The sequence below is a fragment of the Malus sylvestris genome, chromosome 8 (assembly GCF_916048215.2).
Source record: "Malus sylvestris chromosome 8, drMalSylv7.2, whole genome shotgun sequence".
NCBI classification, from domain to species: Eukaryota; Viridiplantae; Streptophyta; class Magnoliopsida; order Rosales; family Rosaceae; genus Malus; species Malus sylvestris.
Window position 1 is genome coordinate 10,013,842 of NC_062267.1, and position 15,646 is coordinate 10,029,487.

At 38.3% G+C, this 15,646-nt stretch overlaps 3 protein-coding genes across 4 annotated transcripts; all 3 read left to right on the forward strand.

Moving 5' to 3' along the window:
- Nucleotides 1-466: 466 nt before the first annotated feature.
- Nucleotides 467-3,835, forward strand: LOC126632366 (uncharacterized). The gene is made up of 7 exons (XM_050302747.1): nt 467-1,160; nt 1,253-1,584; nt 1,686-2,025; nt 2,560-2,708; nt 2,795-2,888; nt 3,405-3,476; nt 3,573-3,835. Exons 1-7 carry the CDS (start codon nt 600-602, stop codon nt 3,615-3,617), a joined length of 1,593 nt encoding a protein of 530 aa, XP_050158704.1. The 5' UTR covers nt 467-599; the 3' UTR covers nt 3,618-3,835.
- A 2,302-nt stretch (nt 3,836-6,137) lies between these two features.
- On the forward strand, nt 6,138-8,135 carry LOC126633492 (tetraspanin-19-like). Of its 2 annotated transcripts, none has more exons than XM_050304107.1 (5): nt 6,138-6,557; nt 6,813-6,904; nt 7,226-7,278; nt 7,367-7,471; nt 7,618-8,135. In XM_050304107.1, exons 1-5 carry the CDS (start codon nt 6,394-6,396, stop codon nt 7,879-7,881), a joined length of 678 nt encoding a protein of 225 aa, XP_050160064.1. In that variant the 5' UTR covers nt 6,138-6,393; the 3' UTR covers nt 7,882-8,135. The 2 variants fall into 2 exon arrangements, with proteins under 2 accessions (XP_050160064.1, XP_050160063.1); XM_050304106.1 differs by having other exon boundaries at nt 6,148-6,557; nt 6,793-6,892; nt 7,198-7,278.
- A 2,156-nt stretch (nt 8,136-10,291) lies between these two features.
- LOC126633405 (aspartate aminotransferase, cytoplasmic-like) lies at nt 10,292-13,860 on the forward strand. Its single transcript, XM_050303995.1, has 12 exons — nt 10,292-10,575; nt 10,802-10,873; nt 11,186-11,247; nt 11,330-11,413; nt 11,526-11,625; nt 11,709-11,832; nt 12,056-12,219; nt 12,365-12,502; nt 12,707-12,828; nt 12,916-13,010; nt 13,161-13,281; nt 13,569-13,860. Exons 1-12 carry the CDS (start codon nt 10,507-10,509, stop codon nt 13,651-13,653), a joined length of 1,236 nt encoding a protein of 411 aa, XP_050159952.1. The 5' UTR covers nt 10,292-10,506; the 3' UTR covers nt 13,654-13,860.
- The last annotated feature ends 1,786 nt before the right edge of the window (nt 13,861-15,646 follow it).

Consider the following 15,646-nt stretch of genomic DNA (forward strand, 5'->3'; position numbering starts at 1 on the left):
TTTTACCTTCTTCGTCTCTCTTCCAATCTGCTCTCTTCGTTATCTCGGTTCTTTCTCACTCCTCTTCATCTCTATCTCGTCCGATCATCTCTCTTCTTTATCTTTCCTTCAATCATCTGTTACTTTCTTTCATCCTCCTCTTTCTCCTTCTCCTGCGACCCCTTCTTTTTAAATCTCTTTGTTTAATTTAAGTCGTAAGATTTACAAATTTTAAATCGCAAACCAATCAAGTTTTTGAGTTTTAAACAAAATTGTTTTAAAAAAAAAAGTTTTTAAGAAATGTTTTGAGAAATGATAAAAAATGTTCTTAAGAAAATTTTTAAATTTTTATATGCAGGACGTGCATATAGATACTGTTGTACGTTACATGTTTAGCCCAAGTAAAGCGTAATCAAAGGCCCAGCCAACTCATAAGCCCAAACAAACCCAACCCAAACCCAATGAAATTCGTTCGTCAGTTAGTATGGCAGTTGAACTGAAGAGCGTAAAACCCTAATCTCTCTCTCCTTCTCTCTCACCGAGCTGTGGCTGAGCGGCACATTCCCCTTCTCGGCTCTCTCGACATTCGAATTCCCAACAGCAACCACCGCCAATCAACCATGGCCGCATACGACTACGACGACGCCGGCACCTACGACGAGACATCGGCGACGCAGCGCCAACCGTCGTCCGGAGCCCCGCCGTCTTCCGACCTCGGTTACGACCCCAACTTCGTCCCCGACTCCGTCAAATCCTTTGTCGTCCACCTCTACCGCTACATCCGCGAGAAGAATGTCTACGAGATCCACCAGATGTACGAGACCTCCTTCCAGACCCTCTCCGATCGCCTCTTCAAGGACACCCCCTGGCCATCCGTCGATGCCGTCGCCGACTACGTCGACAACGACCACGTATTCTGCCTCCTTTACCGCGAGATGTGGTTCCGCCACCTCTACGCCCGCCTGTCCCCGACGCTGAAGCAGCGAATCGACTCCTGGGACAATTACTGCAGCCTCTTCCAGGTTGTCCTCCACGGCGTCGTTAATATGCAGCTGCCGAACCAGTGGCTTTGGGACATGGTCGATGAGTTCGTCTACCAGTTCCAGAGCTTCTGTCAGTACAGGGCTAAGATGAAGAACAAGAACGAGCAGGAGATTGCTCTTCTCAGGCAATTTGATCAAGTAATCATCGCTTCCAAATTTCAATTTCAGAAATTTTGAAACCCTAAACCCTCATTTGTGTTCTCAACTTCTCATTGTTGATTTTGTTGCAGGCTTGGAATGTGTATGGTGTGCTCAATTTCTTGCAAGCTCTGGTTGAGAAGTCGATGATCATTCAGATTCTCGAGCAAGAGAAGGAAGGGCTCGAGCAGTTTACTGCCAATGATGGGTATGATTATAATGGTGGCAGTAATGTGTTGAAGGTGTTGGGGTATTTCAGCATGGTGGGTTTGCTTCGAGTTCATTGTCTTTTGGGCGATTATCATACCGGTCTGAAATGCTTGCAGCCCATCGACATTACCCAACAAGGTGTTTTCACCACTGTTATTGGAAGCCACATTACCACCATTTATCATTATGGTTTCGCCAATCTTATGTTGCGGAGGTACATTGTTTGTTGTGTTTTGATCTTGTTTTCGCTTTAGATGTGGACGTGTATCAAACGTTGTTTAGGGAGCCTTACGAGTATTGTTGGCTTTGTTGCAGGTACGTGGAGGTGATTCGTGAATTCAATAAGATTCTGTTGTACATCTACAAGACCAAGCAGTTCCATCAGAAATCTCCGCAGTATGAGCAGATACTAAAGAAGAATGAGCAGATGTATGCCCTGTTGGCAATTGCTCTTTCACTTTGTCCCCAAGTGAAGCTTGTTGAGGAAACTGTGAACTCTCAGTTGCGCGAGAAGTATGGTGAGAAGATGAACAGAATGCAAAGATATGATGATGAAGCATTTGCTATTTATGATGAGCTCTTCTCCTATGCATGCCCTAAGTTCATTACCCCATCTCCTCCAAGTTTTGAGGAGCCCCTTGTTAATTACAACCAGGTATGAACCCCAACTAGGTAAACTGAAATAAATGGTTTAAAAGAATTTCAATTCAGAAAGCAGTGGTATAACTTTCTGCAATGGTATAGCAGAAGCCAGCTTCCAGGACAAAATATATATAGTTCCCACATAAATTGTACTAATTTAGTACCTTCCATATATGATACGATGAATATTCGAGGACATAGAGTTGTAATTATCTGTTGTTGAGTGTTTCATGCATTTTACATGATTTGATGATTGGCTTGATACATCCATAGTATCAGTTCATGAGATATTTGAAACAAACACTTCAGCAATAAGAAAATTTCGTAGACTTTCTTTGCACCATACTATAGGAAAATTGAACACCGTCTCTAGTCAGTCTGTGGGTTATAACGTAAAAACAGTTGTGGAAGGAAAGCTAATGGAAATCTTACTTTTGTATTGGCAAAATGTCGTAGTGTTAGATTCTCTATTTGGGGAATTATATTATGTGAATGAATTTTCTGGCACGTGTGCTTGATTAATCAAATTCCATTTTAACTATTGCAGGATGCTTATAGGCTTCAATTGAAACTGTTTCTTTATGAAGTGAAGCAGCAACAGTTATTATCAGGCGTCAGGACCTTCTTAAAAGTCTATTCATCCATCTCCATTGGAAAGCTTGCAAGCTACATGGAAGTGGATGAAGCCAAGTTGAGGTACTTAATGAGGATAGTCTATTAATTATGTTGCCTAAAATTCTTCTTTTGATTCTATGCTAATGTTGTGTCATTCTGTCTTATAGGACTATCTTGTTGACGTACAAGCACAAGACACATTCCGTTGATACTGAGGGAAAAGTTATTTCCAATGCTGATGTGGACTTCTATATTGACGATGTATGTTTTCTTCTATTACCTTCTATTTTTGTTAGTGGAAAACTGATCTAAGGCCAATTCAAAGTTCCAAGGGCATCTTTGTGATTTGACCTTTTGTAAGAAACTAGAACTCCTTCAGCACTTGGTTCATGGGACTTTCTTCGAGGTGATTATAAACCTGCCTCAAAAGATCTAAAACAATCTTAGCTCAAGTAAACACGTAATTTCTGTAATTAGTTTGACATAACTATGTAATTCAGTGCCCCGAAAGGAAAAGCAAAAAGAGTGGGTGCTTGTCATTGAAAATGGGTTCAGTTGTTCTGAATCTTTTGATATGCCCTTCTCTTACACTTGGTGACCTGCCTATGCCTTCGTCTCATCAATGACGATTTATTTACTGGGAAATTGTTAGCCTTATCTAGTGTAAATTGGACTAGAGTTAATCTAATAAGCTTAACATGCAAGAACTTTAAAGTTATATGGTTCAATCACTGTTTTGGAACATTTTATTCATTTAATAGTTCTAATCTACTGCAGGACTTGATTTCTGTCGTCGAATCAAAACCAGCAAAACGATACGGTGATTACTTCTTGCGGCAGATCGTGAAGGTATGCAGAACTCATTGTTTTCCCATCTTATTTAGCAACATTAGGGAAATGCTTAGTTATCTCTTTTTTTAATATCTTGAACTTTTTCCGTCGCAGCTTGAAGGTGTGATCAATGATATGGACAGGGTAAAGCTTGATTGATTCATCCATCACTTTTTTAGTTTACCTTCCTCTCCCGCAATTTTCGCTTGTTTAGATTTTTCGACAATGATGTCTTGAGATGTTTTTTCTTCATCTTTCAAATACCTATATGTCTCATGTTTCCGCTCCTTTGAATTGGCGGATGTGGTTTTTAACTCTTCAAATGATCGAAAATGTAATTTTCACCTGTTGTGCCTATCTACTCAAAATTGCTAGCATGGAAATTTCGCTAGTGTTTATTTTTTCCTTGAATCCAAACAATAATTGGGTGTGTGGTATATAGCTATCGAAAATGTAATTTTTACGTGTCACGTGATGAATGAGATATTAATAGTGTTAGTATAGAGAGTCGGGGTCGCTTTGAATATGGCGTGGATTATTTACTTGTGTTACTTATTTTATGAAACTCGTCAAAAGAACCAAGTCCTGCTCTATTTTCGCCCTCATCGCGTGTTGTTTTTCGCTTATATTCCTTTGTTTGTATGACGCCTCGTGTAGTTGTGTCATTCTTTCATGTATGAACTTGGATTCACTTCACATTGTTTGTAATGCTCATGTATTTTTTATTTTTTTTTAACAAACAATATTATTTACATTAAATGAATGAGGAGTGGGCTCAGCTCCGCAACGGTCAGTTTTGGAGTCGGACTCATCTTCGAGTTATACATATGTTTGAGGTTGGAGAGATAAACCTAATCTTCATGCACTAATGCGATAAGGCTCCCACATGTGGTCACTCACGCTAATTGACCTGAGGGGAACGCAACAATTTACGACAGCGCCAATTACGTTGATTTCCCTGTCGTTTTTTCATTCTTCTTCCGTTGTCTTTTTCCTGGTACCATTTTTCATTCGACAAGTGTAAAACTTTTTGCCCCACTTATTTAATGTTTGTCCTTCTAATTGATTTGATATTTTATTTTCAGCAACGGATTTATAACTCAATCAACAACAACAACAACAAAGCCTTTTCTCACTAAGTGGAGTCGGCTAAAAGGTCGTACCCAGTGCACAAGGCTCCCGCTTTACGCAGGGTCTGGGAGAGGTGAATGTCGGCTAGCCTTACCCCCATTTATGGAGAGGCTGCTCTCAAGGATTTATAACTCAATCAGTTTTTTTTTTTTTTTTTTTTTTTTTGTGAAATGATAGATTCGTTATATTAGAGAGCCAACGAAGTTTGAATCCCATATTGTGGTGGGAGGGCAACATTCATTTCTACCATTGTAATAGAGAGCTGCTATTAACATTTGCACCTGCATTTTTCTGTGTGACTCCACTTTTATCCTATATCATTTGTTTTAAAAAGAGAATAATGTATAGAGCAATAATTTTCTACTTCATAAAATGCATGATTGTATTTTTAGAGTGTCAATAATAATTCTAAAAAAATTATTGGTTTCGTATTGAACATCTATTGTTTCACTAAGCAAATAGAATTTGAAAAAGAGTCAAATGTGGTGTCGTTGCATGTGCTATTGCAAGGTGTCGTTTTCAAAATTTCTAGTCGTTGAGAGAGAATTTATGGATCAATAAAATATATAAAAAAATTTAGTCACCTTTTGAAAATCATCTAGTTTAAAATGGATAAAGAGAATTGGAGATTTTTTTAAAGAGAATTTTTATACACTCTTTGTCACTTCATATTTTTGATATAATGTTGGCACGGTGATTAACGTTAAACTATAAGAGGATAGAGAGTTCATAGAAAATTTCATTTTTAAAAGAGTGTTCTTAACATTTCGCATGAATCAAATTAATATTGACTATTTTTTTTGAACCGAAGTATCCAAGTGGCCAAAATAGAAGAATTAACCTATTAAGATTTAGTCAAATTTTATATTGTGTACTTAATTTACTTTTAATTAAACAATTATAAATCCTTGGGACAGATTTGGTTGACATTTTACGGACACGAAGGCTGCGTCTTTAGTGTTTCCTCGTACTCGGTTGAATGTTAGGTGTGCGGTTTCAACTTGGATATAGATTAGTGCACACATGCTCTTCATCTAACAGTCAACTTGGATATGTTTTTATCCTAAAAATTGTCTTAATTAACAACTGGTATTGATAGGAGTGCGTGATAACTATTTGGGATGACTAATAATATATTTTTTTATTTTAATTCTACTTGCGGGTCAATCATTTCATTGAAGACTTACATACCAGAGGAATTCAAGTGTGGCGGTATTCTGTCAATTAGACACTGTCATGTTTTATTAAGATAAACTCGAACGCATTGTGAGTCAAATTCAGTTTTTATTGTTGGAGAATAGAGTCTTACATAGAAATACAACAAAATAATTGGCAATTCCACACCTAATATCACCAATGCCTTCTGAGATATCAGTGATGTTGGTGATGAACCATGCTGATCTTAAAATGTTTGACACCTATGATGAAATCACAAGCCAATCACGATTGTCATGTCAAAATGTTAACTAATTTGAGGACCACCACAATTTGTAAGTTTCTCTCCATTTTATGACACGTAAGTTGGGCATGTTGCCCAAGCCCCTAACAAGATAACCAGTTCCCACATGCACAACCTCCAGGCAGTCACCAAACCCCATCCCAGCAACTCTCCTTCAAGGGCTTCAAACCCCATGGCTTTTTCTCAAGAAGGAGGAAAGGTTGAATATTATATAATTGTTGTTTGTCCTGATATATATATATATATATATATATATATATATATATATATATATATATATGTACTTGCTAAGTAGCTAGAAATAAATGTGGGTTTTGGTAAATAGTGCCGCTGACTGAGAGAAAAATGGTGGGCAGTGCAAGGCTTTGCTTGCACAACTCCATGAGAGCTGTGAATTTATTTGTCAACGTTTGTGGAGTTGGAGTCATCATCTACTCCCTTTGGCTCATCAAGAAATGGCAAGTTGGAGTCTCTGAGCTCCCTCCCGTCGCGCATGTCCCCAAGCCATGGTAAAAAAGCTCATATTTCTGCTCTTTATCTTTCTATGGTACTGCGTTTATCCTCGCATCCGAGGTTCCGTGTGCAAATCTCGTTCTTGAATATCGCTTCTATCGAAGAAAACGAAAAGGGTTTTTGTTATATTATGCGATAGACTGATAGGCAGAGGCAATCTGCAGTTTTTTCTTTAATTCTGTTATATTTTGCATTTGTTAGAAAATCATCGGTTGCAATTTTGTTTGACAGGTTTATATATGCATGTTTAGGTATGGGAATTGCTGTCTGCCTGAGCACCCTTTGTGGTCATATGGTTGCCAATTCCATCAGCAGTTTCATTCTCTTCATTGTATCCTTTCTGGTGATTACAACTTTTCTATTAATTTTCGGCTTCAAATCTTTGTTATAATGTCTAAAAAAAGCTTGGCCGGTGATTTTCGCACTCGTTTTAACCTCCTGCGCTCCTCCCTTCGAGTGCAGTGAGTGTCAGAATCGCAATCCAAAAGTTTCCGTCTTTTTTTCTTTAACTTTTTACCGGGTTTAGGAATTCCCAGTAATTTTTTAGGAGCCTATGTTCTTTGCAATTTGAATCTAGTTTATGAATGTTTACACAAATTTCATCAATCTGGTTTGTCCTTAACCAGTTCTAATTAGTACATAATCTCCATCTTCTGTCTTCTAGGCATTGAGGTTGGAGTGATCGTCAATATTTTCTATAGGATGGACTGGGAAGTGGTATGCCTTCCTGCACTTGTGATTTTTATGTGGTGCATTCAGTCATTAACTTAAAATCACTTTTTAAAGAAGCTGCTTTTTTGTACAGCAATTTGCAAAGTACATTGATGAGCATCACACCCTGTTCAAAAACTTCTTGACGTTTCATCTAAACATGTGCCGCCTCATTGTAGTTCTCATCTTGATACCACAGGTAAAATAAAAAACCCTCTCTTCTTACTCAACTTCGGAGATTGTCTGAACCGTTAGATCAGCATAATTATTGACCTAACGGTTCAGACAATGTTGGTACGACAGAATTTCCCATGACTCTGAGCTAAACGCAAGTCCATATTGCAGATCAAAGCTATTGTGCTAGCGATCATTCTTTGGGCCATTGGTTCCGAGCCGAGGGCGGATCAATGCAACTATTCTGATGTCACAAACTTCACATATTCGTTTCTGGCAGCGCCTACACAATCTTTACTAGATATATCGCGACATGGATTCCGAAACTATGAAGTTTCGTCAAGAGAATTCGAAAACCCGCCACGCCCGAGTTTTGTTTCAAATGTAAACAGATTTTTCAGAATGCATTTTCACAGAAGAGTCACTCTTAGTTAGGGAAGAAGTATATAAGTTTTGGGTTTAGGGTTCCCCTGCATTTTTGTATTTTGGTGAAAGGGGAAGTAATTGTACAGAAACTACTTAGGGCTGGTTTGGTATTGCTGTGCTTTGAAAAAAAGCTGCTGTGAGAATAAGCGGCTGTGCTGTGAGAATAAGCGGCTGTGAAATAAATCAGCAGAGTGTTTGGTAAACTTTTTTGTAAAAGTGCTTTTGGAAAAAAAAGCAGTCTGATAGTGGATCTTTTCATTAAAGGAGCACTGTAGTTCTATGTGCTTTGAAAAAAAGCCAGTTTTCCAAAGCTACAAATTGCAGCTTCAGCTTTTTCCTTTGATTTCAGCTTATTCTCACAGCAGCTTCCAAAATAAGCCCTTTTTTTTTAAGTTTACCAAACATCAAAAACACTCCCAGCTTTTTTTCATAGGAGTTTTTTTTAAAATCACCTCAACCCCAAACTGGGGCTTATTCTCTCCAAATTAATTACTTGAAAAGCATTTGTTTACTTTCTGTTGATGTCTTTGTCTTGTTGAGAGAGGAACTGTGTTTTAGGGTTGATTTGAAATCCACGGCAGTATGGTCTGAACAAATTGGGTGAAGTAGCATATATATTTTCACGTGTTGGTATATATGACACATCTTCTAAAAAAGGTTTTTTTAGTCAAAATGGTCTTTAAAATTTGTATAACTCATTACTTGGTCGCTCAAATTTGAAATCAATAAAAGTGTCTACCATCAATCATTTTGGTCATTCCTAGAAATTTTTTTATTAAATAAAGATAAAATAACAAAAATACTCTCAATTTTTGTCAAATCTTTTTTGCCTATTGTTTATTACATTAAGGCTATTTTTGTCATTTGGTCTTTATTTAACATAATTTTTCAAGGAATGATCAAAATGATTGATGGTGGACAAACTCATGCGCAACTTCTATTGATTTCAAATCTTAGGAATCAATATAAGTTACAAAAATCTCATAGACTATTTTGACTAAAAAACCTCTAAAAAATACTATTGTTAAGGCTGTGACCGAGTGGGTTGACGCCTCTCATACTATATGCACTAGTGGTCCTATAGTGCAATTGTCTCTAGCTTGGGACCTGCGGGAAGGCGAAGCTTAATGTGGATGGCTCTCGGCTCAACTGGAAATATAGGTGTTGGGGGAGTATTACGAGATAAAACAGTGGTGATTGGCTTGGGTTTTCGATCAGCTTGGGCAAAGGGCAAGTGGTTGGTGCTGAAATTTGGGGGTTTTATTTTAGTCTATAACAGTAAACAAAAGTATTTCAACTCTTTGTGTGGAGATGGACTCAGCTATAGTGGTTAATTCAATTAAAACTATAACTAACACCAGCTTTTATCTTCTTACCAACATTATTGATCAACGCAAACAATTTATGGTATGGATAGCAGATTGCGAGTTGGTTCCTGTCTACTGGGAGAAGAACATTGTGGCGAACAACCTTGCTAATTGAAGTTATAATATGAATCTTGTGTACCATCATTTTGAGAATTCACCTGAATGGATTGGAACTCATTTATTTGATGACATGATCGGAGTCTCTACGATTCGAAGTGTTTGTAAGAATTTATTGAGTTAGTTTTGGGTTGTTCTACCCCCTTATGTTACATTTATTTTTTATCACAAGCGACATTCTATACTAAATTTACATTATGGAAAAGGTAGAGGGTTTAAACTCCAAACGCAGTGGGTTGAAGAAAAATGTCCTAACCATCGTGACAATCCACTACTTGTATTGAAAAAGAAATTTAAACATATAAAACTGACGTGCATGAGTAAACACATTTAATTACTTGAGATAAGAGTCGCTTGTATCAATATCTTTGTATTAATTCCAAATTCCAAATTCCAAAAGCTTCCTAGTCAGTCCTTGCACAAGTGAAATATGAAGACTGCATGAGCAAGCAGTCACTCAAAGCAATCATGAAACCTTCGGGGATTTGCAAATCAAAATGCCCAAGACCAAGGCTGTCTCCAATCCAAAACTCAAATTCCTGGACTCAGATCAAATGTTTGGGTCAAAAGATTGTGGCGGGTAAGAACCCATTAACTTTTTTGCCTCCAAATCCCAATGTTTGTGTGTTGTCGTAAGAATTTTTTGTATACAATTTCATTGCATACGACATTAGTGACAATCAAGTGAAATTACAAATACAGCTAGTTAAGACAAGATAAGTAGATTTTCAAATTTTCAATCACTGTAAAAATTTTTAAATTTTCAATCACGCTGTCATTTAGTATTATATCCTTCTTTACTTATAATAATAAATGAGAAGCCGTAAATTCCAACCTAAATGATGAGTTCAGAGTTTCATACTCATTTATTGTGCCACCTTGGTATATAGATATTATGGCCATTGAGAAAATCACAATCAAAAGGAAGGCCACCTTCAAGTCTGCTGTCGTTTCCCTTTAGTGTTAGGCCACTATCTGATAAAGCGCATTGTCGGTTATCTAAACTTGCCAATGCCGTTTAGTGCAGGTGTTGGTGAGTCCCCGAAATAACAAAAACCTTCACCGTAGGAACCCAACAAACACCTGTCCGAAACTCATAAGCTCAGCTCCACCACAACCAGCCTGCTCCGCCACTCTCTCAGCGGCGTTCATGGAGTCCCAAGCCGGCGGTTCCGTATTCTCCCACGTCCCTCAGGTCCCTGAAGTCCCACTTTACGCGGTAAAATAAATTGATTACCACATTTTTGCTTTAAACTTTTATTCTTTTCTGTTTAGTTTGTATGAAAACATGAATGCGCGGGTTGGACCAGTTGATCAGGACAGCATGGCCGCTTTCTTCACCCGCCATCCTCTTAAGTTAGAGTAGTTTAAAATCGAATATCGCCCAGTCAAGAAGTAGAGAGTTTTAAAGAATCTTTTGTTTCTTTTTGGTTTGAGAAAAACAGATGCAGGCTGCTTATGGCAAAGACCCAAGTCCTCAGAAGCTGAATTTGGGCATTGGTGTTTACAGAACTGAGGTGTGTTTCCGTATTTTGCACTTCAAAATTCTTGCGATTTTTAATTTTTTCGGCGCAATTTTACCACTTCAAACAATAGATTACTGTTTGTGAAAATACTTGTGATCCGTTTAATTGTGATTAGTGACTAACTAATCTTAGCTTTACAGAACTTACAATATTACAACTATCACTTAGCTTGTTGAATTTCTTGCTGACTGGACCCATCAAGCTGACTTGGATTATATTGTGAAACAATGTCCTTGAGGACCTTGACAAAGTTGTTAACAGTTAATACATCCTTGTTCTTACTTAATTTTTATGCAACGACAGGATGGGAGACCTGTCCTTTTAGATGTGGTTAGTCGAGCGGAGCGGTTACTAGTCAATGACTTGTAAGTTGTAAGGTGTCTCGTTGTTCTTGCAATTGTAATTTGCTTCGAGTAGCGATTATACTCCGGTTTGGATGATTTTCAGGTCCAGTTTTAAGGAGTATCTTCCTATTACTGGAATGCCAGATTTCAACAGATTGAGTGCTGCACTCGTTTTGGGTGCTGACAGGTATTGGAGTCTCGGCCTAATCCACATTATACTATGTTAACGAACTTCGCACCATATGGATACAATACGGGTTTCTTTTGCTGATTGCGCATTTCAATTTTTTTGGAATCAGCCCTGCTATAAGGGAGAATAGAGTGACTACTGCCCAGTGCTTGTCTGGTAGCGGTTCAATAAGGATTGGAGCCGATTTTTTAGCAAAGCATTACGGTCAAGTAAAGCACTTATCCTTTTGTCTTTAGCTTTTACGTGTGCTGATGGATTCGTGTGACATGGACTGATTATGTACCTTTCTCAGCATCATATAGTGTACATGTCCCAGCAAACATATGGAAACCACCCAAATTTTTTCTCCGCGGCAGGGATAGCTATTAAAACTTACCGTTACTATGACCCAGGAATGCGTGGACTGGACTTTCAAGGTAATTTTCTGAGTATAAATGCAACCTTCGCATTCCTCCCTTCTACCGTAGATTGTGTATTCTGTAGATTCATCTATTATTTCTGTCAGAAGATCAATAAGAGCTATTGTGAAAATATTTGTTTAAAATCTATAATTTGTTTGCGCCTAATATTCTATCCACAGTTTTCCAATCGTTACAATGCTTGAAAGTTCTTTCATTTTTCAATTTTGGTGAATGACAGGCATGCTGGAAGATCTTCGTTCTTCCCCAACAGGAGCTATCGTGCTTCTCCAAGCATGTGCGCAAAACCCCACTGGTGTTGATCCAACTATGTCACAGTGGGAGCAGATAAGACAGTTGATCAGATCAAAAGGGTTGTTACCGTTTTTTGACTGTGCTTATCAGGTAAGGTACTGTTTCATTAAAGGTCCAGAACACCTTGCATTTTTCAGTTTGCTAGGATCCCCCAAGCGTTGAAGCCTGAGGGTACTTGCACCTGAGAAATAGGTGCAAGTTTCTTTATATACCTTCATCTAGGGTCTCTATGTAGGGTTTTGTCAGTGGAAATCTGGAAGAGGATGCGCAATCTATTCGCCTTTTTGTTGCTGATGGTGGTGAAAGCCTTATAGCCCAGTCATATTCAAAGAATATGGGACTTTACGGAGAACGTGTTGGGGCACTCAGCATTGTAAGACACCATTTTTTCCTACATTGAAAGCCCAAAAACTTAACATAAAAAGAACCTACCGATGCTTGCTTGTATAGACATCTTAAAAACCTTGTTTTTATAGTAGTTCATGTATTTATACTCACTCCTTCTACTACTTTCTGCACATACCGGCTTCAACGGATTTTCCTGAAATTAGAAATCATAAAGCTTTTTGTTTGATAGGTTTGCAAGACAGCAGAAGTGGCTAGTAATGTCGAAAGCCAGCTGAAACTCGTGATCAGGCCCATGTATTCTAACCCACCCATTCATGGGGCAGCCATAGTGGCTGCTATCCTAAAGGACAGGTATTTGGTTATACGAATGTGTCTGCCTTTGTGCAGTTTAACTTGAGGGCACTGCAATCAGGAACATGTGTCTGCCTCTGTCTGCAGGGATATGTACAATGAATGGAGTAATGAAGTGAAGGCAATGGCTGACCGCCTTATGAGCATGCGCCAACACCTATTCAATGCGCTGCGTGACAAAGGCACTGCAATCTCTCTCTCCCTCTCTCTCTGAAATTTATTGTACTGGCAGAAGGATTAACACAACTAAAAGCATGATTAGTCGCCTATAGATACCCTTTTGCTTCCGTTGGTTCGAGTCATTTTTTTCAAGCTCTCTTATGAAATGGCAGGTACTCCTGGTGACTGGAGTCACATAATCAGGCAAGTGGGGATGTTTACTTTCTCAGGATTGAGCCCTGAACAAGTTGCCTTCATTACAAAAGAGTACCACATCTACTTGCCATCTGATGGGTAACACCCCACACACTACAAACTTAGCTTTTTCCCCCAATGCATGTGTATTTCCGCATACGTAGTATTATTTTTTGTTTCGGGTATAGATTACGCAGACAAGAAATGTACTCTCTTATGCAATCCAGTTTCAATATGCAATTCTAGGGTCCGGGGCATGATCTGTCAGTGCACGTCAGTTCAACCACCGGAATTTTCATAGATCGAACACATAATTTTACATTGGGGCACAGTTTTACGGCATGACGATACAACATAATTTACTCACTCTTGTTGTTACTGTGCAGGAGGATTAACATGGCAGGTCTTGGTCCTAAGACAGTTCCTCATCTTGCAGATGCAATACATGCAGCTGTAACCACTGCTGTCTAAGCCAATGTTGAAGTGCAAAAGAGGGCCAAATTGAAATTCCTTTGTAATCCAAGGGCCACACTAGAAATGAATTATTTTCCATTGGTATTAAAAATAGAAAATGTGAAGGAATGAATTATTGTCAATGACATTTATGTCCATCCACTAATTGGCGTAATCCTTGAGCCAATTATTCCTCAATTGAATAGACATTCATTTCTCAATTAATTAGACACATCATTGTAGACCACGATCTGATATATTAGAATAGTTTGAAATAGAATATCGACTTGCTAAAACAGAAATTATAAGAAATATGTTCTTTTTTCTTTTTCGTTTGGGAATAAAAACAGATGCTGGTTGCTTATTGCAAAGGCCCAAGTCCCCAAAAGCTGAATCTGAGTATTGGTGTTTATAGAACTGAGGTAGGTTTTCATATTTTCACTTCAAATTTTCCGAATATTATATTTTTCAACCCAATTTCCATATCAACAATCAACATGGATCCTTCTTTGTGGTGCATTGTAGAAAAATTTAAAATGTTCTTGTCAATTAATTTGGAATTGGAAGTAACTTACATGCCAATCACAATTTGACGTTATGACACGTACCTAAAAGTTGTACTTTTTGTGTTTTCTGACGAAGTATTTGTACACATGTCAAACTGTGATTTGTAGACCAGGAGCCAAACTGTTTTCTGTTGGATAGCCATGACCTTAACACAAAACACTTAATACATCCTTACTCTTCTTTAATTAATTCTTAACCAAAAACAGGATGGAAACCTCTTCCGTTGGATGTAGTGACACACTCCGATCCGGAATGTCCACCTGGACATCTGAATCGCTGCTTAGAGAACTTGCGATTACACTCCGATTTGGATCATTAATTTCCAGGTCTAGTTATAAGGAAGTACCTTCTTATTACCGGAATGGCGGATTCGAACAGATTGAGTGCTGCACTCGTCGGAATGGTGGATTTCAAAAGATTGAGTGCTGCACTCGTTTTGGGTGCTGACAGGTATATTGGAGTCTAGGTCTAATCCGCGTTTTATTACGTTGACGAATAGTGCACGATATGATACAATGTGGGTTTCTTTTGCTGATTGAATGTTTCAATTTTCTTGAAAAAAAAAGCCCTGCTATCAAGGAGAGTAGAGTGACTACTGTCCACTGCTTGTCCGGCAGCGGGTCGCTGAGGATTGGAGTGACCTGCTGATGTGACGAACACACAGACTAGATTTTCTAGTTGATTTTCTGTGTATAAATGCTACTTGTATTTTCCTTCTTTTGTATACCATGTAAAGATAAAGAACTGTCAGATTGTGACAAGTGTCAAAAGATGAAGGGATAAGGTGGTTGTGGTAGTTAAAACAGTTAGTATAGAATACTTAGTGAGTAAGGAAAGTCACATGTATATATACTTATATTATGTAATGTAAGAATTCATTCATTCAATACAGAAAGTATAATTCAGCTACAATTCTCTCTCTAAACTCGTCTATTTCTCTCTCTCTCTCTCTCTCTCTCTCTCTCTCTCTCTCTCTCTCTCTCTCTCTCTCTCTCTCTCTCTCTCTCTAGATTACATAAGAAAACTCTATTGATATTCTTCACAGGATGAAGATTAACATGGTATCTTCGCCGGTTCTTGGACTCTGAGGATCAGTGCTGCTTCCGCTCTCGATCTTTGAAGTTTTTTTTAGTGATCTAATTTGGAGTTCTTTGCTATTATCTTTCGAGTCAAGCTTCGTGTCTGCCATCGATCTTGATTTACACAGTGTATGCAACCATGTCCGCCAAGTGTTTGATGAAAGGTGTGACTCAATTTTTCCATGTTGTCTTGGTGATTTCTTGCTAAATCTCAGTCTCGATTTGTGTTCTGTTCGTCTGCAATTCGGTGACTGCTTCTTCAACTCTAGATTTCTCAATTTCTTCCAGCAAATTCCTTGATTCTCTGTTACATTCTGCAACACAATGGTGACAGCTGCACAAGTGAACATAGTTCAGTCTCCGAT